Below are 22,742 nucleotides of genomic sequence, written 5' to 3'. Positions count from 1 at the left end.
ATCCAATAGTGAACTTAATCTATATTTAAGATAATATATTTCTGCGCACCCCTCCAAAGGAGGGGGGCGAATATTTATTTAATCAGTAATATAAATCAATAAACATTCTATGAAGTAGCTATAAAGATTTATGTCAATTGATTATTCTAATAATATGATATATACATTCTATAAAAGTAACTATAAATATATATGTAAATTGATTATTCTAATTCTCTAATCTATTTATGAAAGTAGCTTTGATTATTACTGACTTATTATAACTAATTCAGTGATTATATAGAAGGGAGGCTACTGGTTAATAAGATAACTCCCTTTAGATAACTCCCCCCCGAAGGGGGGGCATTCATAATTTAATTATTTACTAGTTTATATTAGCTAATATTTTATCGATATATAAATCTTATTTCGGCAATAATATAATCTATTTTTGCATTCGGAGTACGAAAATATTAATATACAATTGATAACTAATAATATAATCTCTATATATTAATTTATACAATTGATAACTAATAATATAATCTCTTTTTGTCTTCGGAGAACTAAATATCTCTGCTTCCACAATAGCTGCAAGCTATTAGGGGTTAATCTATTAAACTTTATTGCCCCCTCCTTCGGAGGGGGAGTACGGATATTATAATATTGCCAATGTATATCAACTATATTATGGCTTTTTGATTATTCTTAATATAACTTACATATATGTTAATATAGAAATATATTAATTATAATAATAACTACATAATGTTAATATAAAACTGTATTAATTACAATAATAACTATAAAATGTTAATATAGAACTGTATTAATAGAATTTAAATACAAATTGTTAATATATAACAGTATAAATAGAATTTAACTACATAATTTACATATATAACAGTATTAATTGAATCTAATTACATAATGTAAATATATAAATATATAAATTACAATAATAACTACATAATGTAAATATATAAATATATAAATTACAATAATAACTACAGAATGTAAATATATAACTGTATTAATAGAATATTTCCGCCGATCGCCCCCCTCCGAATTGATTCGGAGGGGTGCGTAATATAATAGAATATAATAGAATATAATATAATAGAATATAATATAATAGAGATATATAAATCCTCCCTAATAGCTACTTATACTACAATTGGTGGGAAAGTATAAATAGTTCTAACATAACTATAATATAATAGATAATATAATACATAATATATATGCACTCCCCCCCCCCTTCTTTACGCCCCCCTCCTTTGGAGGGGTGCGCAGAAACGAAGGGGGGGGAAGCTATAGACTGAAAGAATAATCTATTAGAATATTAATTAAGATACTAAAATCAATATAGAATATGAATTAAGATACTAAAATCAATATAGAATATAGAATATATAATATAGAATATAGAATATTTCCGCCGATCGCTCCCCTCCTTCGGAGGGGAGGCAAGAGTATAGAATATGAATTAAGATACTAAAATCAATATAGAATATATATCCGAAGGTAAGAATATAGAAAACAAATAGTAAACTTTAATAATCAATATAAAATTAAATAATTAATTAATTAAAAAGATTATTAAGTAATAATATACAAATATATTAATAATAGATATCAAACAAGATAGAATTAATATTAAAATAATAGATATCAAACAAGATATGATTAATATTAGTTATATTTTCACTGATAAAGAATAGTATAGTTAATATATAACTTATTATTAATAAATTTCCGCCGATAGCTCCCCTCCTTCGGAGGGGGGCAATTAGAATAATATAATTATATATAGTATATATAAGATATTGAATATTTTATTTATTTATTTATATTATATAATATAGAAATAGGGCCATCATCTACAAATTCTCTATTTAATTGTAAAGCTTTTAATTGTATTTCAACTATAAAAGCGACAACTAATAAGAATAAGAATATAATTAATATAATTAAACCATAAAGGCCATTATTATAAGGACTAATTACATAAGGTAATATAGAAGATATTTCTAAATCAAAAGGTAAGAATAATATAGCGACCAATATAAAAGCAACACTAAATGCTGATCTAGATTGTTGATAAGAAGTAAATCCACATTCAAAAGGACCACTTTTTTCAATATATGAATTACTAGTAGCTAATAATCAGTTTAATCCTACTAATGCTATAGCTACTATTGGACTTAATATCATGTATGCTGTAAACATTATACTATCGATATACTTAACACTTCTAATATATTAGATAAATATGTATAATATAATATAAATATAACTACTAATGTACTTATTGTTAAACTTAAAGTTCTATTAATAGGCTTATTTATTGAAAGATTATAATTAGATGCTAATTGTTTAATAATAAATGCATAATAATATGTAGCTATAACACTAAATATTACTATAGATAAAGCTTCAATAGTATAATTATATTTAATTAAACTTTGTATTACATAATATTTACCATAAAATCCTGGTAATGGTGGTATTCCTATTAATGATAAAAAACATAATATTAATACTGTTACTAATAACTTATTAGGTATTATTAATTGATTAACTCGTAATATTGGTGATCATATATTTGATGGTGTAATTACAAACTTATTTATAGCTAATAAACTTATAAATATTAATATATGTGTCATTAAATATTGTATTAAATATACATAAAAAGATATATCTTGTAAACATGCAGGTATTAATAAATAACCAAAATTTAATATACCACTATAAGCTAATATAGTTTTTATATTAATTTGAAATAATGGTTTATAAGCAGCTACAGCTATTGATGCATAAAATACTAATATTATTATATCTGTATGAATTAAATTAGAATTAGTATATATTCATGATAATATAGATAATTTAGCTACTATTGAGATATAAGCAGTTATATATGTAGGAGCATAATTATATACAGCTATACTTCAAGAATGTAATGGAGCTAAACCCATTTTAAATACTAAAGCTAATATTAAGATATCTATAGCATTATAGAAATTATTATTATAATTATGTATTAAATAATAGTTAGAAATATCAGTAATATTACAACTACCTACATTATTATATACAAAATAAGTAGCAAGAAGAATACCGATACTAGCGATACCACCTGTAACGAAGTATAGCATACTACCTCTAGTACTATTATATGATTTACTATGTATTCCAGTTATAATATATAAAGAATAACTTTGTAATTCAATAATTATATAAAGTAATAATAAATCATTAACCATAGGGAATAATAATAAACCTATTAAATTTATATAAACTAATGTATATATTCATTTAGAATCTAATGTATATCTTTGTTTAACAGTAGTATAAATTAATAATATTAATACTAATATTATTTGTAAATAAACAAGAGGAATATTAGTATCATTTAATTTAAATCAATCATTATATAAAGTAAATTGACTATATCTTAAATCTATACAATTATATGTAAGATAAAGGACATATAGTAGTCCTATAGAAGCTAATCTATTTAAATGAAAGTTGACAGCCTTATTAGAAGCTATAAATACTAATAGAATTATACTAAATACTAAAAGCATAAGACATAATAGGAATCGAACCTATATAACATTATCCGTAGTAATGTGTATTACCTTTATACTATATGTCTAGTAGATTATTGAATAAAATATATATATGCCACCCCCCCCCTTCTTTAGAAGGGGGGGGGAGCGCGGAATAATAGTAATTAACTTATCTTTATAAGATTTAGTATATATAATTAACTTATCTCTATTTTATTTGAATTAATATATATAATTAACTTATCTCTACTTTACTTGAATTAGTATATAATTAACTTCTTTCTATTTGAAAAGTATATTTGAAAAGAGTATTTATATATAATTAACTTATATCTATTTGAATTTATATTAGTAAAGACTAATATTATATATATCTTAGTTAAGACTAGTATTATCTTTGTATTAGTAAAGACTAATATTCTATATATTTTATTACGCCCCCCTCCGAATCAATTCGGAGGGGTGCGATCGGCGGGAATATTCTATAAGTAAAGACTAATATTCTATCACTAATTAATTATTATGGAGATCAATATTAATGTCCCCCCCCTTCATTCTCCGCACCCTCCAAAGGAGGGGGCGTATAGAAGGGGGGGGGGAGTACGGAAATATAAACAGTTATAAATTACATTATTATCTAAATAACTAGTATATAGTATAGATAAAATACATTATTATCTAAATAACTAGTATATAGTATAGATAAAATACATTATTATTGCCCCCCTCCTTCGGAGGGGAGCGCATAAATTAATAACTAGTAAATAGTATAGACATTATTATATTAATAACTAGTATATAGTATAGACATTCTATATTACGCCCCCCTCCTTCGGAGGGGGGCGCGGAGAGATATATTATAATGTAGAAATATATACTTCAGCGCTGAAGGGGGATCATATATGATTACTTTATTTATTATAAAAATATAAATATAATCTTTCAGCGTCTTCGGAGGGGTGTGTAATTGAATATAACATAATATTATAGTTTATTAGAATATAGTATAGTAATATATCGGCCAATCAGTGAATCGAACACTGATCCTAATATAGGAATTATATAGCAAATAATTTAACTGTACCAATAAGTAAAATTGACCTTAACGTATTACATCAGATTCGAACTGACAGCTTCCTCAGTGACATTGGGGGGCTCTACCATTAAGCTAGTAATACATATTTAAATATCTTTCTACCCCCTCCTTTTGGTTCCAAAAGGAGGGGAGCTATATATATTATATGATTATTTATAATTTAGTAGTATTATTATTATTGAATAGACACGACTCGAACGTGTATAGTTTAGACCAAATCTAAATGACTTGCCAATTAGTCAACAATTCATATGTATATTTATTCAGTATATTCTCCTATAAATTCTTATATCTATTTATTTATTAACTTTTCTATTTCCACCGATAGCTCCCCCCCCCGAAGGGGGGGGGGCATTCCGTTGTAGTTATGGTCTATAACATAATATATAGTTCATATACACTTTAATACATAATCTTATATTTATATATACATTTATGTTACATTTATCTTACATTACATTTATCTTACATTACATTTATCTTATCTCAGATATAGTAATGTTTAATTCATTATAGTTATACTTATATATAAGTGCATATAATTATATTTCCGCAGGTAGCTCCGAATCCTTCCAATCGGAGGGGGGTATTCCGCATATATAGTAGAATAATAAAAGTATAGTCATATAGATAATTCAGCAGGTAGCTCCCCCCCCTTCTTTACGCCCCCTCCTTTGGAGGGTGCGGAGAACGAAGGGGGGGGCATATATAGTATAGACATATATAGTATATACATTTTCGTATAAATAGTATACTAGAATATAGTATAGTCATATAGATAGTATATACATTTTCACATATATAGTAAAGTATAGTATAGTTAATACTAAAAGCCTAATAATAAAAATATAGTCATATAGATAATTCAGCAGGTAGCTCCCCCCCGAAGGGGGGGAGCATAGATAGTATAGTTTAGTATAATATAGTTTAGTATATTTACTTATAAAAATATAATATTAAAAGTATAGTTATATATATTTATATAGTATAGTTAATAATAGTAATTCCCCCCTTCGATGCTGAAATACTAAAGTATAGTCTTATAGACTCTTCAGCAGGTAGCTCCCCCCCTTCGGGGGGGAGCATAGTATAGTTATAGTTATAGACATAGTATAGTTATCTATCGGTAGAAATAGTTAATAATAAAAGTATACTAATAAAAGTATAGTTATATAGATTATTCCACATAGAGGATATAGTTAATAATAGTTATATATATTATTCCACATAGAGAGTATAGTTAATAATAGTTATAGAACTAATAAAAGTAATAGTCATATATACATTTCCGCATATATAGTATATATATAGTTATAGTACTAATAATAGTTATGGAAATAGTTATATAGATTTATATAGTTATGTATCTGAAATAGTTAATTATGTTATTTCTCATTAAAGTATAGTTAATAATACTATAAAAGTATAGTTATATAGATTAATATATTTATTTAATAATTAAAATAAGGATTTTAATATAATAGTTTTATTATATAATTGGGGTGAAATATAAGAGTTAAAATATATATTAAGTATAATACAATATAGATATTTATTTAATTATAATAATATAGTCCCCCCCTCCTTTGGAGGGGGGAAGTGTGGAAATTAAAAGGAATATATATAATAGATTTAATATTATTCATATATTAATATAAAGTACACCTCTGCTTATACCAGTAGAACCTAAAGTACGTAATAATCCATTATCAGTATAATTATTTAATAAACCACCAATATGTAATACTTTACGTATAATTAAATTATTTAATAATTGTTCATAATATAATTTATTACGGAAATAATTATATATTTCTATTCTATATAAACTATAAGTATATTCATATATATAAACTAATAATATTGATAATGATAAACCTGCTATTAAAGGTAATAACTTAATATAAAAAGGTAATGTAAATTCTGTATCTATAAAATTATTATTTGATGGTAATGAGTATGCCATATGTCCTATAACTGAATCTCTATTATAACCTAAATATATACTGTATATAATTAATAATAACATAGGTATTATAATTTTAAAGTTCTCATGTATATATTTATAACTATTTTTATTACTATTAGGTATATTATAAAAAGTAAGATATAAAACTCTTATAGAGTAAATACTAGTAAGAGTAGCTGAAGAAACAGCTAGATAATATAGTATATATCCACTACAAGTATAAGTACCATATAAAGATTCTATTATAATATCTTTAGAGTAATAACCTGAAAGACCTGGTATAGCCATTAAAGATAATGAAGCTATTAATATAGCAGTATAACTCATAGGTAAATAGTTAATTAAACCACCATATTTACGCATATCTTGAGTTTCAGATACATAACTATGTATTATAGATCCAGCACCCATAAATAATAAAGCTTTAAAGAAAGCATGACAATATAGATGATATATAGCTAAATCATAACTACTAATACCTATAGCTAATATCATTATACTTAATTGTGACATAGTTGATAAAGCTATTACTTTTTTAATATCATTAGTTAATATAGCTATTAAACCACTAACTAAAGTAGTTATACCACCTAATCAACATATTATTAATAATATACTAGGAGAATATTCTAATATAAAGTAAGATCTAGCAAGTAAATATACACCAGCACATACCATAGTAGCAGCATGTAATAGAGCACTAACAGGAGTAGGACCTTCCATAGCAAGAAGTAATCATGAATGTAAACCTAATTGAGCACTTTTAGCTGTAGCAGCCATTAATAATAATAAACTAATTATATTTAATAAAAATGTATTAGTATACGGTGTAGATAAAGCAATAGTTTCAAAATCAATAGCATGAAAATAAGATAATAATATACCTAAAACTAACATAAAGAAGGTATCACCCATTCTATTAAGTAATATAGCTGATAAAGCAGCTTTCATAGCAGCAATACGAGTAGATCAAAAAGATATTAATAAATAAGAAATAACACCAACAAATTCTCAACCTATAAATAACATAATATAATTATCACTAATAATTAATATAGTCATAAATAATGCAAATACACTTAATATTATTAAGAATACATTACGATTAGGATCATGAGACATATATTCTATAGCATAGATTAATACAGCTATAGTTACTATACCCACAGGTATGATTACAGTCAAAGCTAAAGAATCTAAAGATAAACCATAAGGAACACATATATCACCTACATTAAATCAATTACCTAAAGTAATATAAACTGGTTCTTCTCATATATAATATATATAATTTAACATTAAATACTTTGTACTATTTTACCTCTTAATTTATAATAAGATACTAATATACTTAAACCTATAGCTGATTCAGCACCGGCTAACAATATGATTACTATACCAAATATAGTAGCATATATATCATCATATAGATTACCTATATAGATTATTTTAATAGTTACCATTAATAATAAGATTTCTATAGCTATTAATAACGTTATTAAATTATTTTTACTCATATAAAATATTAATAGTATAGATAATATAGCTATCATTTTATTATTTATTATTTTATAATTATGTACAATTATATATATTAGATAATTATATTCAATAATACAAGTCTAATAATTATATATTTGTAAACTATATCTATACTCGATAATAATATACCTATACTGGATAATAGTATACCTATACTCAATAATAGTCTAAATATTATTATTTGTAATTTATATCTATACTGGATAATAATATAAACATATCGCTCCTTTGAAGGAAATATTTGAATAAGTAATAATCTATACCTTCAATTAAAAGGTCTCTATTCAATAGTCCCCCCCCTTTGGGGGGGAGTGCTGAAATAACTAATATAGTTACAATATAATCTTGTAATCAATTTAATTAATTAAAACTATATATCCCCTTCTTTACGAATCGAATCTGGAAGGAGGGGAGCGTGAAATAGAATATCTTTGAATACAGGTTATTTATCTTTGACAAAAATTATATGTTTGACTTCAAGTTATAATAATAATTTATAGAATATTACCAATTAGATAGCCTAATTTAATAGATTTTTATACTGAAATTATTATATCCCCTCCGAATCGAATCGAATCGAATCGAATCGAATCCTTCGTAACACAGAAAGTTTAATAGTACATAATACTTATTATTTTAATAGTTTATACATTATAATATCTATAGTTTATAGATTATATATATTATATCGCCCCCTCCGAATAATTCGGAGGGGAGCTATCAATTGGGGGAAATAGATTATCTATAATGAGTGTGATTATTAATTAATTATTAACCATAATGAGATTTGAACTCATATAAAGACTACGAAGAAGTCCTATCATAACCATTAGATCATATGGTCAAATATATATTTTATTTATATATATATATTATTATTATAATATTTCATATATTTATTGCTGAAATTATTATAGAGTATATTTATTCTAATTACTTCTGGGCTCCCCTCCTTCGGAGGGGGTGCAATAATGTATTAGATAGTATATATAGAATGTCTTATATAGGAATCGAACCTATAGCCTGTCGATTACAAAACGACTGCTCCACCTAATTAAGCTAATAAGACGATATAAGGGTAACTACTGAGAATTGAACTCAGATACGTCACTCCACATACGACTATTTTACCTTTAAATTATAGCTACCTTATTTCCGCCGATCGCTCCCCTCCGAATCCTTCGATTCGGAGGGGGGCTAGAAAACTAATTCTTAACTTATTTCCCTACCTTTCAGTTAAAGTATTAATATATTTTATATATTTTATATATATATATATATGGTTGAATATTAATACATATCTTTTATGTAAGGTATTAATAATATTGAGATAGGACTGAATCGAACAGTCGTAGCTTTACGCATTATAGCTACAATATAACTCTAATTACCAACATTAGAACTATCTCTACGATTAGAAGGACTCGAACCTTCATGGCTAATGCCCTGACATCTTAAGTGTCATATGTCTACCATTTCATCATAATCGTTTATATTTATTTTATAATATAATTATTTTAAGTTTTATAGATATAATACATATTATGTATATTTTATATAATGAATAATATATATAAGTATAATATTGAATATATTTATGAACCTCATCAGTATACTATTATATAGATAAATAATCATATTACATCTAATACATGTAAATATAATATTGTAGTTTCTGCACCTACATGACTATTATCAGTAAAATCATAATCATATACTCTATAAGTACATATAATTAACATAATAGTTAGCATAATCATATGTAAACCATGTAAACCAGTTAAAGAATAGAAAGTTGAACCATATACACCATCAGATATAGTAAATCCAGCATATCTATATTCTAAGAATTGGAAACCTACAAATAAAGCTATTAATATAGTAGTATATATAAAACCATATAAAGTATTAGTTCTATTACCATTAATTAAAGCATGATGAGCATAAGTAACAGTAACCCCAGAAGCTAATAAAATAATAGTATTTAATAAAGGTAATTCAGCAGGAGAGATAACATCGATACCTAAAGGAGGTCAAGACATACCAATATCCATAGTAGGATTTAAAGCAGAATGTAAATAAGCTCAGAATAAAGAAGCAAAGATTAATATTTCACTAACTACAAATAATAAGAAACCTTGATTTAAACCTCTTTTAACAGCTATAGTATGATCACCTAAATAAGTACTTTCAGCTATAATATCTTTAAATCATAAAGTCATACTATATAATACACTTATTATACTTAATATAATAGCGATATTACTAGCGATATAACCATGAGAAGTAAGACCTAAACTTAAAGCTAAGTCCATTAAACTAAAAGCAGTGAATACAGGTCAAGGTGAAGGACCAACTAAATGGAAAGGATGTAATTGTAAATATCCTCTAACACTATTTGTCATAATATTTATTTATTTAATATATTTATATACGATATGTATTGTTTAGTAGGAAAGATAGGATTTGAACCTATGTAATTAACTTAAAAAGATAAGGTCTTAACCACTAGACGACATTCCCTAAAATAAAATATATAATATAACTTAATAATAATAATAAATTACGATGGACGTGATTCGAACACGCATTGAAGCATTGGAAGTGCTTGAGTTTACCATTAACTTACTATCGTATTTATAATCTCCTATAATAATCTAATATAATAAATAATTAATTTCCTATAGATATATTATTGCCCCCTCCGAATCAATTCGGAGGGGAGCTATCGGCTGAACTATATTAATGTACATATATATATACTATCTATAAAAGTACTATATTATTCAGCTTTATAGTATTGCCCCCCTCCTTCGGAGCTACCTACTGAAAAATATAAGTATTAGTACTCTATTTCTTTTATTATAGATAAACCTTATATTATTATGGTAATATATATGATTAAAGAGTTTATATAATTCAACAAATAAATCTATTAATATTTACAACTTACTTACTTACTTACTTATTGCCCCCTTCTTTAGGGAGCTATCTATTGGTATAGTAAGATATATATTTAATAATATAAAGGAATAAATAATAATGAATATTTTAACGATTAACACCTAGATAGAATAGTATATTTTCTAGTATAGAGATACCAGGAACTATAATTAAGTAGTATGCAAAGTAGAAAGCAGTAGCTACTTGACCTAGGAATATAAATGGAACTTCTACATGTAATTGTCCTAAGTTACCTAATAATATAAAGTTAAATATAAAAATAAAGTACATTACTTTAGATAAAACTTTAAAAGAGTTACCCCTAATAACAGATCTATCAGTATAAGGTAAAACTAATAAGATTAATAAAGCACCAAACATAGTAATAACCCCACCTAATTTATCAGGTATAGATCTAAGAATAGCATAGAAAGGTAATAGGTATCATTCAGGAACAATAGATGGAGGAGTAACCATAGAGTTAGCAGGTATATAATTATCAGGATGATTAAGAGTATTAGGTGAATAGAATACAAATAATGAGAATATAATTAAGAATACAAATACAGTTATAAGATCATTGAACTAAGCATTAATCCCTTTAAAAATAGTAATCTATTATTAGGTAGGGTTGTCAATACTCGTCACCAAACCGGACGTGATAGTTTCCCATCATCCGGCTTTCCATGTATATATTTATTCAGTCTTAGATATATATTCCTTAATATTATCAAGATTATCAATATTCTTAATTTTCTTAATATTCTGCGCTCCCCTCCGAATCCTTCGGAGGGGGGCATAATTGACAAGGAATAGTAAGATTATCAGTATGATACTTTAAGTGACAATTTATACAAAGAGGCACTTGTTTACATTTTGATTTAACTATTAAATTATCAAAAGTACCCTTGATAGGTTTAAGATCCTTCATCATATGATACATATTTACTTTATAATCACTTAAACAAACTAAACATTTAGCTTTCATAATAGTAGTTAAAGATATATTATTAGAATATAGTGCAGGTATATTAGTATTATAATTATTATTTCATAAATTTAATTTAGCCTTTGGAGTACGGAAATTATTAATAGGATTAAATAATGTAGCCAATACTTTAGGAGTATTATCATTATTACGAATATTATAATCAAATATTTGAATATTAGATCCGAATTTACTATAAACTTTAGTTCTTGTAGTTAAACTATATTTATGAGCTAAAGTACGAAGTACAACATCTTTAATAATATAGAAAATATAAGTAACTATAGTACTTCTATTATGTACAAAAGTATAATAATTTATATAACCTTTAATCACACTATTAGCTAAATATATTATTTGTTGAGGTTTTAAACTAATTCAAGATACTCTACTAATACCTACATGTTTATGATCTTTCATAGCTAAGAATCCAGTATTAATTAATTTAGATTTAATAAGATCCATAGGTGCATTAAATATTAAGAAATCTGAACTACGTTGTAAATACTTACCAGTTTTATGATAAGTACTAGTAGTAGAATGTTTAATATAAGTACCTAAAAACAAAATAGACTCTTTATAAGTATTAGTTATTTTAGTATTTGATATAGTTATACCTAATTCATTTAAACAAAATAAACTAATTTGATTTAAAATACTTTTAGTTATAGAATAAGAACCATTTATAGCTACAATTCAATCATCAAGATATCTAATATATTGAAGTTTATGATTAAACTCATCCTTAATTACATGTTTTCTTAACTTTACAGTATTATGTAATCTATGTATATTACTACTATTATAATTATTATCATATTTAGTATATAAACCTTTATAGTCAAATTTATTTTTTAAATTTATTATAAATATATCTAATTGATGTAGGTATATATTAGCTAATATAGGACTAATTATAGAACCTTGAGTAGAATTAATAATATCTGTTTTACGTCTATATTGATATAAATATCCAGAATTTAATGATTTACGTATTAATTCAATAAAACGTTTATCACTAATCTTATTAGACAATATATTAATTAATTTATCATGAGATATATTATCTATACAAGATTTAATATCTCACTTAATTCATCATGTACAACCTTTAAAAGAAGTAAATATATTTTTTAAAGCTGTATGACAATTTCTTTTTGGACGAAATCCATGAGATACATCTAAAAATATAGGTTCATATATAGCTTCTAATACCATACGTATTACTTCTTGTACTATTTTATCTTCAGGTGAACCTAAATATATTGAATTTAATTTAGTATTAGATATCATTTCTCGTTTAACTAAACTAAATTGAAAACTATTATTTCTAAGTTTATAGATTATTTTATCTAATCTTTTTTCAGATATACTATTTAAAGTAATAGAATTAAATTGAGAAGTATTCATATTATATTTTGCCCCCCTCCGAATCGAAGGATTCGGAGCGCGGAAATAATTTAAATTATCACAAGCTATTTTTAAAAGATCTTTATTCAGTATGAAAGTATCATATAAAGGACGATCAATAATACTATTAGGATTATCTTTTGATCTAGTTTTAAGACTATCTAATTTATTCAGTACATTTATTGAACTTCCTGTTCTTGTACTGTACATTCTTAGATTCTGACAATAATTATCAGATATATACACTGGTCCCCTTTGCTGAGCAGATATTAATCTGTTTCATAGAATATTACTTCTATTATATTTCAATAATGAATCAACTACTATGAGACCTCTGTTCGCATATCTATTACTAGATGAAGCGAATCCCGTAGTTATATATTTATTTCAGAATATATCCTTAGATCCATCACTCATTACCTTAATTGTAGTATTACCACAATATGAATTTATCTCCGTATTACCAAAACCTTCAAGGCCAGTTTCAGTATAATAAATTAACGTCCTATTGATAGCATGACGATCTCCTTTATTAGAGAGCATTGGTAATTGATGTTTGAATAGTATAATCCTGATCTTAGATATTTCACCTGAGTTTATTGTAATTTCTATCATATACAATATTTGACCCTTTTCTACACATGCTATGTTCAATATATGTTTTCACATAATACTTAAGTGTAGTGGTGTAAGTATATTTACGGAATACTTGTTGCTCTGTAACAACTTAATAAAAATACCACAACGGCGCACTTTAAATATAAAATATGGATGCATAGGTATTCTATCTACATTCCCTGTTATACCTAGTGGATTAGATGATCCATGTACATGTAATGCCATTAAATGCATACAAACTAATGCAGCTAATATAAATGGTAATAAGAAATGTAAAGCAAAGAAACGTTGTATAGTTGGATTACCTACACTAAAACCACCTCATATAAATGGTACAATATCATTACCGACAAAAGGTATAGCTGATAATAAATTAGTTATTACAGTACTACCTCATAAACTCATTTGACCATAGACTAAACAATAACCCATAAATGCAGTAGCCATAGTTAATATTAAGATAATTACACCTATAGTTCATAATAAAACTCTAGGTTGACGATAACTACCATAATATAAAGCTTTACCTATATGTAAATACATACAGATAAAGAAGAAACTAGCACCGTTGGCGTGAATATACCTTATTAATCAACCAGCATTAACAATAGAGTCAGCCTATTCGAACTGCTCTCCGAACCGTACGTGATAGTTTCCCATCATACGGCTCTCCATGATTTGCTAATATTATTAGAAAGAGGATAAATGTCAACTATTAATCTAATGATTATATTCATAATAATATGTATAAATTTATTATTTCTTGTATTCAACTATTCTACTGTATTCTCAACGGCTTAATTTACCTGCATGAAGTAAATCGTGATGATATACGCATAGTGGTACTTGTTTACGATTTATGTCACTAATTAGTTTACTATATTTATAACCATTAAACCGTAGATTAGCTTTAATATTGGCGATCTTCCGAAAATGATGCATTTCAATATTAGAGGTAACACCACATATACAGCATGCCATATCAAATGAAGTATCAGTAAGTTTAGATGATCAAGAGGAATTAATAGTTCTTTCAAGATTAGATAAGTTAATAGGTTTACCTAATTGATACTTGTTAGTAACTTTAAAGTTAGAAGGTTGTCTAAAGGATATACGAGTATTAGGATCTGTAAGGTTTTTACCAAATTTGGAAAAGGCCTTAGCCATCGTCTTTAACTTATACTTATTAGCAAGAGTTAAAGCACATGAAGCCTTCAGATATCAGATGATAGTACTAAGTTTAGGAAAATTAGATGCAAATGAATAAAAGCTGAGTATTCCATTTACTTTACTATTATATCAACTTATTATGTCATAATTACTAGCAGTGAACAGGTTAGTACGACCTTTGGGAAAGAGTTTTCCTAACCTATTACGTTTAAGTAGACCATTTGTAATAAGTATATCCTCTAATGCACTAATGGGTGCTTTAACTAGTGATCTGATGTGGCCTTTCTTTCATATTTTAAGACCCTTGTCATAGACCACATAGTCTTTATTCACTATATATGCACCTAAGAAATAGAAATGCTTCTTAGTAGATGATATAGTAGTTTTATCTTTATTAAGAGTTATACCACATTTGGAAAGTAAGAAGTCTGTAACGTCATCACGGATTTTATCACATTCTTTCATGCTACCTATCACTAATATTATAAAATCATCTACATATCTAATATAGAGTAAACGTCTAAAGTTAGGGTCCATAGGAACATAACCTGGAATACGTCTCATCTGTACAAGGTACTTAATAGCTAATTTATAGTCCTTATTATCTAAAGCTTTCTTTCTTAAATATTGTAAGTTAATGTAAACAGGGTTGTGCTTACGTAATTTACCTTTATAGAAAGAGGTAGCATAATCTTCCATGTATTGGTCTAATAAGTGTAACACAATATTAGCAATTACAGGGCTACAAACTGTTCCCTGAGGAACACCAATTTGAGTTTTGAAAGTGTTACCAGCCTTATCAACATAAGGATAAGCAATTAGTTTATTAATAAAAGCCTTCGTATTGGGACAAGCAATAGTTTTATTTATTTCTCTTCTAATAATATAATGAGGAATAGAATCAAAACATTTAGAGATGACACCTTGAATGACTCAACTATATGCTGCTCCTTGAAGTTTCACTGTATGTAGAGCATCATGTACACCTAGTTTAGGTCTAAAACCATAAGAAGATGATTTAAATAGGGGTTCATATATGGCTTCTAGTATAACAGCAAATGCTTTCTGTACTATTTTATCACTAGGAGATGTAATACTAAGAGTTCTAGTTTTCCCGTTACTCTTAGGTATTTCCACCAATCTAGCAGGGTTAAATTTATACGTACCCTTCTTGAGTTTCATGGCTGTTTTAATGAATCATTTCCCATTAATACCATCGAGAGTATAATTATCTATACCTTTTGTCATATTTCCTGATTTACCTTTGATTTCCTCATAACAAGCTATTAAAAAGTAAGGATCACCGATTAACTCATTAATATTAAAATATTTACCATCTTTACTAACATATTTCTTCAATTTCTTACTAACTTCTACAATCAGGACTGGACGTGTTTTACGCACAGGCTTTCTTGAAGGGTTTTTACCGCTTTCATGCTGATTATTGGAAGGTTTCATCAATGTTCACAATTCACTGTCCCCCTTCGCAATGTTATCATTATCAATATCATTACTACTACGAGGACTCTGATTCCGCTCGTCAATATTACTATTGTCGGTGGCGGTTAATTCCCTAAGTTCCGAGTCGTCTGATTTTAATGTCTTTTCATCCGTAGGTCCTTGCGTATCTGATTCCAAAGTATCAACTGTTGATTTACAGCAGTGTGCATAATATAGGTAACTAATATAATGAGAGACATTTATAATAGCTTTTATGCAAAATAGCCGTCATATTCCAATTAGGACTACCTGACTATGAGTATTCCACTTATACGTATCAAGTTTCTTAACGTAACCATAGATGAATCCCCTGAGGTTATCTATTATCTGTTCAAATACAGACTGTATAACCTGTTCCCATACTGCTATCCATTCCTCGAGTTTATTGGACTTACCGAAGTCGTAGTACTTGGAGGCTATTATTCATACCATATGATATAAACCTACAATAATAGGCATTGTAGACGCAATGCTTTCGACGCTCGACACAGAGGCGCACTCTCTCATAATGTGTTCAACTGAATCAAATGCTAATGAAGTATTTGACGAATAATGCATTGCAAGAAATAATCCACTAAGTATTTGTATAACTAAACATAAACCTAATAAACTTCCTACATTTCATCAGTAATTAATACTGCTAGGTTGTGGACTGTCTATTAAATAACTGTTCACTAACGATAAATACGCATTGCTTTTACGTAAAGGCATAAATATATAATTTGTTAATTAATTAATCGTAATAATTACTTTTATAAGTAATATATAGTCACCCCTCAATAGACTCAATAGACTCAATAGAAGGGGGGAGCTACAAATCGATGTAAATATGAAAATTAATTCAATGAATATAAACTTTTAATTTGTCACTTCCTTTTATAAAAATGATTAATAAAAATATTATGAGATATAAGGATTCAAACCTTATTATTGTAATTTATACATAAATATCATTATTATCTCTATACTCTAATATTATTAGCCATATTATAGATTATCTAACTATTATAGTATTAATATTTCAGTCCGAAGGAGGGGGGGCGAATATAGATTATGATTGAAGTATACATATATATATAGACTTAGATATAGAGTACATTGTGTAGGGATTCGAACCCTATTATATCAAGTTGCAATTGACAGTCTAACCTTTAGTCACAACGATATGATATGATATAATACAATATATTACGCTTTTACAGAAACTATTAATATAGTCTTTATAATTCTTAAATTATATATATATGGAAATATTATAGTTAATATATATAACATGGAAATATTAACAATGCCTACGCTGAGAATCGAACTCAGACAGATCGCGCTTCAAGCGATTGCTCTACCATTTAAGCTACAAAGGCAAATATAGATACTATATATATTTCAGCGCTTAGTTCTCCTTTGGAAAAAGAAGGGGCGTAAAGAAGGCAATAATAACAAGGGTAAGTAGAATTGAACTACTACTAAGTATGTTGAAGACACCTGCTCTACCATTAAGCTATACCCTTTATAAACTATTATATCAATAATTATTGACTTATCAGGATTCGAACCTGAATTATTATATTAGAAGTATAGAATTCTACCATTAAATTATAAGTCATACTAAATATATATTATATCAAACTTAATTAATATAACTTCTATAGATTAGATTATCTAAAAGTATTGAAATATATCAAATATAGATAGCCGAAGGAGGGGGACATAGATTATATATATCAAGCTGAAAGGATTTGAACCTTTGATTTCCTACACCCAATATAGGCACGTTACCACTACGTTACAGCAAGTATAGTTTAGTATAGTTTAGTAATAGTAATAGTATAATCTAGTATAGTCTACTATAGTTTAGTAATAATAGAGTCTAATATAGTATAATATAGTATAATTTAGTACTAGTTTAGTATATAAGTAATAATGGAATTGAACCATTAGCTAAGATGTGTAAAATCCTTGATTTACCATTAATCGAATTACTTAATATATATATTCCCCCTTATTTATAAGGGGGGGGCAATAATAATTTATTATAAAATATAACCTCACCTATAGATTCTATATCTTATTATTCAAATACTCATCTCTCTGCTATTTCATTAAGCAATGCTTAAACTTAAGTAAACAGTTATATAAATAAGAAATACATAAAATGTAAAGATTAATATACAGATAATTATATATTCAGATAAATTATAACTTCCATATTCTAATAAGTATTAATATATACTTTAATAGTTTTTATTATTGATAGAATAAATTAACTTGTAGTAATATCATATTTGATCACATTGAAATTAATATATATATATTTAATTAAATAGGTATATATATATATATACAAAGGATAGTGTTAAGATATACATATAGTATGAATTAAGTTACTACCTATAATAGGGTATAGGAATAATTATATTTAGTATGACATACTAATATTAGAGACTAGATAATTAGTCAATATTTATTGATACAAATTTAAATTTACTTTATAAAGTATAATAATCTAGAATAGAAGTATTTACAATATTTCTTCATTTATTATTATAGGTGTAGTATCCGATCATATATTATTGATATATATTTTTCTTCTTTTATCAAAAGAATCATGATTAATAACAATTTTCATATTATCTATACTTACATAACCTTCACTATAATGTCTTATAGAGGATAATTTATCAGCAGAGACATTTATTCTATTAAGTAAATCTTTATAATCATTAGTAGTTAGGGATTCAGTGATACCTTTAGCTACAGATTTTATAGAACCATCATTATTAATAAGATGATATAATTTACCAGATATAAAATAACCTTCACTAATAGTATGTTCTAATTTAAATTGACCTAACTCAGTACCAACATATTCACTAGGTAATTCCTTATCTATAATAAGACTATCAGTATCACAATAGTATAAAGTATAACCTAGACTTAATAAATGAAGTTTAAGTTTATTAAGATATACACGAGAATAAGAATTAATTATAGAAGTCATAATTACAGAAGATTCCTTATATATAGGTGTTTTAGTTTTTACCTTATTATTAGCTAATCATTCACTACTAGCACTATAATATTTATTAATATCTATATTATCTAATATCTTGGACATTTTAGGTCTAAAATTACTAGTTATAAGGTAAGAATCTACAATTTCATGAGTATTTTCTAATTTATAACCTATACTTAATAAATCAAATATAGGTTTATCTAAAAGAAATGTTCTTTTATGATTATGCTTAATACCTAATCTACCTATTAAATTATTTAATAATGATTTAAATAATACTCTATCAGCACCAGAACATCTACTTTTTAACATATAGAAATGATTTACATAATTTGTAAATGGAGAATTCATAGTATTAAATACATAACCTTCATAAATATATATTTTATAACCATTATCTAAAGCTAATTTCAATTCTACACTAGTTCAATAACCATTAAAATTACCTAAAGGATATAATACACCATTATCAGTTTTATAAGGTAATAAACCAAAAGGTAAATCTAAAGGTGATTCTACATAAGCTTTAAAATAACCAATATTATTATCAAAATTAAATATAGACTTTTCTATATCTGTTATTAATATAGGTGTTTTATAAGCTATAAAAGTATATCTATTACCAGGCATCTTATTAAGAGCAGAAAAAGGATAAAAAGAATTAATATCATAATAATATAAATCTTTACCATAAGGTTTATATACAGTAGTTATACCACCAAAGAGTGTTTTACTAACAAACGTATAAACATTATGTACATTAACTTCAGGTATAGACATATAATCTTTACTAAATAATTGTTTAAATACATTTAAAGATAATCTAGATATAGTAGGATTTTTAATTAAATCTATACGAAAAGAAACATATAATGTATTTCTAAAACATTCCATTATTAATAATAAGACCTTAAGATCTTGTTTTAAATAATTTAATAAATCATCTTTTAAACTATAATTAGTTTTATAGATTTCATTATATTCATCATTACTTATATTAGGATAATATTCTATTGAGGGTGTAGTACCTACATAATCTAATGTAGATTCATTAACAAAAGAATAAGGAAAGTAACCTTTACTCTCATTAATATTAAAATCATTAGCTAACTTAGATAAAGAATTAGTTAATAATACATAACTATCTAGAAAATGTATTTTATGTATATTATCATCTATCTTAATACTTACTGTTAATTTTATTAATATATTATCTCTATATAGAAATTCACAATTAAATATATCTAAAGGATTATTCTTATTGTGTATCAATATACTATTTAATATATATATACTATCAAATTTACCAAAATTATGACAATAAAAAGTATAATCATTATAATCAGTAAGCATTTTTCTTAAACAATCTATTACCATTATATTTGATATCTCTTTATAATTTATACGTTTAATAGAACTAATCATATAATTATAAATACTAAATATATTATAGTTTATATCATTAATATAATCTCTATAATATAAAGATCTTAGAAAACTATTAAAACAACTATAACCAAGAGCTATAACAACATAATCATCACCTATACGAGCAGTTTCTATATCAAAAGAACCTATACTAGGTGTACTACCTTTCTTAGCAATTTTATTATATTTAACATTCTCAAGAATTAGATCATTTTTAACATTTTTTAAATATTTAGAGAAAGTAGTAAGATAATTATCTATTTTTAAGAATACATATTGACCTTTATCAATTACTAAACTAGTATTATTAATTGATCTAATTATTCTATTATCTGATAATAATTCATCATATACACAATTACGAATAACAACAACATTATTACGAACATTAAAAACATATATAGTATGTTTATTAGGATCAACACAAGGTAAAACTAATAATCCACTAACTGAATCTATATTATTAAATTTTCATACAAATTCATATAGACTACTATTCTCATTATTAAATACAGATTTCATTTCAGTTAACAATTTATTTTTATCATTTATAACATAATTTATTAAATTATTATTACATGCATTAATTAAGAATCTAGAATATACATTACCTAAATTAGACTTATCTATTAAATTACTAACAGAACCAATATCAAAACAAAGAGGTATTTTCTTACGTTCAAATGATGTTTTAATATTATTATAATCAGTAGATCTTATACTATTAGATATATTATTAGTTATTATTGAATTCTCATTTATATACTTAATTACTTCTAAATTTTCATTTAAATTAACCTTTATATAACTATCACAATTTTTAATATCTTTAACTAATGAAGAATAATCACAACCATAATTATCAACCATACTATCTAAACTTAAAAAGATAGTATCATATACATCACTAATATTATGTATATTAACTAATACACTCTCAGTGTTAACTGTATAAAAAGAATCACCCATACCATTACCTAAATCAGTATACAATACACAAGAAACATTAAAATATCTATTAAGATTATCACTAGGTATTAACTTTAATAATTCAGTTTCAAGAGTAGCTCTACTAAAAGAAGATAATTTAAAATATAAACTATACTTTAAACTAGTATCAATAATCTCTAATTTAGTATTATTATTACTATTATTATTATTATTACTCATAAAATTACTATGAGTAAACATTCTTATAAAATAACTATAAGAAATATTATTATATTCAAAACGAATTGAATTAATTAAGAACTTAAACATCGTATTATTATTATTATTATTATTATTATTATTATTATTATTTTTATATATTTTATTTATATATATAGTCTATAAACTATCATTAAATTAACATTAAATTAAGGATACAAACTAAGAAAGAGGGGGAAAATACATTAAACAACTTATCCAAAAAATGGTTCAGGGTCATTAAGGAGATAAGAATGAGAAAACCTCTCCTTCTACAATGACCTAAAAAAAATTAATAAACAGTGTGGTGTACACAC

General features: G+C 25.4%; 9 protein-coding genes and 17 non-coding genes, besides 1 other annotated feature; all 26 read right to left on the bottom strand. All coding sequences in view use genetic code 4, as the record gives it.

Annotated features, from left to right (window-relative positions):
* Positions 1-1,821: 1,821 nt before the first annotated feature.
* Positions 1,822-2,211, bottom strand: nad3 (NADH dehydrogenase subunit 3). The gene has a single exon. It carries the CDS (start codon positions 2,209-2,211, stop codon positions 1,822-1,824), a length of 390 nt encoding a protein of 129 aa, YP_008475024.1.
* nad2 (NADH dehydrogenase subunit 2) lies at positions 2,211-3,575 on the bottom strand. The gene has a single exon. It carries the CDS (start codon positions 3,573-3,575, stop codon positions 2,211-2,213), a length of 1,365 nt encoding a protein of 454 aa, YP_008475023.1.
* Positions 3,576-3,646, bottom strand: trnR(acg). Its single transcript has one exon. It is a non-coding gene; the product is annotated as a tRNA-Arg (tRNA).
* A 932-nt stretch (positions 3,647-4,578) lies between these two features.
* On the bottom strand, positions 4,579-4,662 carry trnS(gcu). Its single transcript has one exon. It is a non-coding gene; the product is annotated as a tRNA-Ser (tRNA).
* A 4-nt stretch (positions 4,663-4,666) lies between these two features.
* trnD(guc) lies at positions 4,667-4,738 on the bottom strand. The gene has a single exon. It is a non-coding gene; the product is annotated as a tRNA-Asp (tRNA).
* A 96-nt stretch (positions 4,739-4,834) lies between these two features.
* Positions 4,835-4,906, bottom strand: trnQ(uug). Its single transcript has one exon. It is a non-coding gene; the product is annotated as a tRNA-Gln (tRNA).
* Positions 4,907-6,208: 1,302 nt separating this feature from the next.
* Positions 6,209-7,924, bottom strand: nad5 (NADH dehydrogenase subunit 5). Its single transcript has one exon. The coding sequence runs from the start codon at positions 7,922-7,924 to the stop codon at positions 6,209-6,211; it is 1,716 nt and encodes a 571-aa protein (YP_008475022.1).
* nad4L (NADH dehydrogenase subunit 4L) lies at positions 7,924-8,178 on the bottom strand. The gene has a single exon. The coding sequence runs from the start codon at positions 8,176-8,178 to the stop codon at positions 7,924-7,926; it is 255 nt and encodes an 84-aa protein (YP_008475021.1).
* A 761-nt stretch (positions 8,179-8,939) lies between these two features.
* On the bottom strand, positions 8,940-9,011 carry trnE(uuc). The gene has a single exon. It is a non-coding gene; the product is annotated as a tRNA-Glu (tRNA).
* Positions 9,012-9,162: 151 nt separating this feature from the next.
* Positions 9,163-9,236, bottom strand: trnT(ugu). Its single transcript has one exon. It is a non-coding gene; the product is annotated as a tRNA-Thr (tRNA).
* An 8-nt stretch (positions 9,237-9,244) lies between these two features.
* trnH(gug) lies at positions 9,245-9,316 on the bottom strand. The gene has a single exon. It is a non-coding gene; the product is annotated as a tRNA-His (tRNA).
* Positions 9,317-9,493: 177 nt separating this feature from the next.
* trnY(gua) lies at positions 9,494-9,576 on the bottom strand. Its single transcript has one exon. It is a non-coding gene; the product is annotated as a tRNA-Tyr (tRNA).
* trnL(uaa) lies at positions 9,577-9,657 on the bottom strand. Its single transcript has one exon. It is a non-coding gene; the product is annotated as a tRNA-Leu (tRNA).
* Positions 9,658-9,762: 105 nt separating this feature from the next.
* On the bottom strand, positions 9,763-10,572 carry cox3 (cytochrome c oxidase subunit 3). The gene has a single exon. It carries the CDS (start codon positions 10,570-10,572, stop codon positions 9,763-9,765), a length of 810 nt encoding a protein of 269 aa, YP_008475020.1.
* A 46-nt stretch (positions 10,573-10,618) lies between these two features.
* Positions 10,619-10,690, bottom strand: trnK(uuu). Its single transcript has one exon. It is a non-coding gene; the product is annotated as a tRNA-Lys (tRNA).
* A 41-nt stretch (positions 10,691-10,731) lies between these two features.
* trnG(ucc) lies at positions 10,732-10,802 on the bottom strand. Its single transcript has one exon. It is a non-coding gene; the product is annotated as a tRNA-Gly (tRNA).
* A 416-nt stretch (positions 10,803-11,218) lies between these two features.
* On the bottom strand, positions 11,219-17,507 carry cob (apocytochrome b). One transcript has 3 exons: positions 17,296-17,507; positions 14,262-14,733; positions 11,219-11,689 (listed from the first exon to the last, which is right to left on the bottom strand). Exons 1-3 carry the CDS (start codon positions 17,505-17,507, stop codon positions 11,219-11,221), a joined length of 1,155 nt encoding a protein of 384 aa, YP_008475017.1.
* cob-I2 (hypothetical protein) lies at positions 11,868-14,261 on the bottom strand. The gene has a single exon. It carries the CDS (start codon positions 14,259-14,261, stop codon positions 11,868-11,870), a length of 2,394 nt encoding a protein of 797 aa, YP_008475019.1.
* Positions 14,883-17,294, bottom strand: cob-I1 (hypothetical protein; the record flags this gene model as incomplete). The annotated part of the gene is made up of 1 exon: positions 14,883-17,294. A coding segment is annotated over one exon (2,412 nt), but the record flags the coding sequence as incomplete, so codon positions are not given.
* A 384-nt stretch (positions 17,508-17,891) lies between the features above and the next one.
* On the bottom strand, positions 17,892-17,959 carry trnC(gca). The gene has a single exon. It is a non-coding gene; the product is annotated as a tRNA-Cys (tRNA).
* Positions 17,960-18,085: 126 nt separating this feature from the next.
* Positions 18,086-18,157, bottom strand: trnF(gaa). The gene has a single exon. It is a non-coding gene; the product is annotated as a tRNA-Phe (tRNA).
* A 76-nt stretch (positions 18,158-18,233) lies between these two features.
* trnW(uca) lies at positions 18,234-18,304 on the bottom strand. Its single transcript has one exon. It is a non-coding gene; the product is annotated as a tRNA-Trp (tRNA).
* A 24-nt stretch (positions 18,305-18,328) lies between these two features.
* Positions 18,329-18,399, bottom strand: trnR(ucu). Its single transcript has one exon. It is a non-coding gene; the product is annotated as a tRNA-Arg (tRNA).
* A 118-nt stretch (positions 18,400-18,517) lies between these two features.
* On the bottom strand, positions 18,518-18,589 carry trnP(ugg). The gene has a single exon. It is a non-coding gene; the product is annotated as a tRNA-Pro (tRNA).
* Positions 18,590-18,707: 118 nt separating this feature from the next.
* On the bottom strand, positions 18,708-18,778 carry trnV(uac). Its single transcript has one exon. It is a non-coding gene; the product is annotated as a tRNA-Val (tRNA).
* Positions 18,779-19,314: 536 nt separating this feature from the next.
* orf1060 (hypothetical protein) lies at positions 19,315-22,497 on the bottom strand. The gene has a single exon. It carries the CDS (start codon positions 22,495-22,497, stop codon positions 19,315-19,317), a length of 3,183 nt encoding a protein of 1,060 aa, YP_008475016.1.
* Positions 22,412-22,742: an inverted repeat.

The sequence above is a fragment of the mitochondrial genome of Candida oxycetoniae, assembly GCF_023343755.2.
Source record: "Candida oxycetoniae strain AS2.3656 mitochondrion, complete genome".
Lineage (NCBI taxonomy): Eukaryota > Fungi > Ascomycota > Pichiomycetes > Serinales > Debaryomycetaceae > Lodderomyces > Lodderomyces oxycetoniae.
This window is presented reverse-complemented; position numbering and strand designations above follow the sequence as displayed.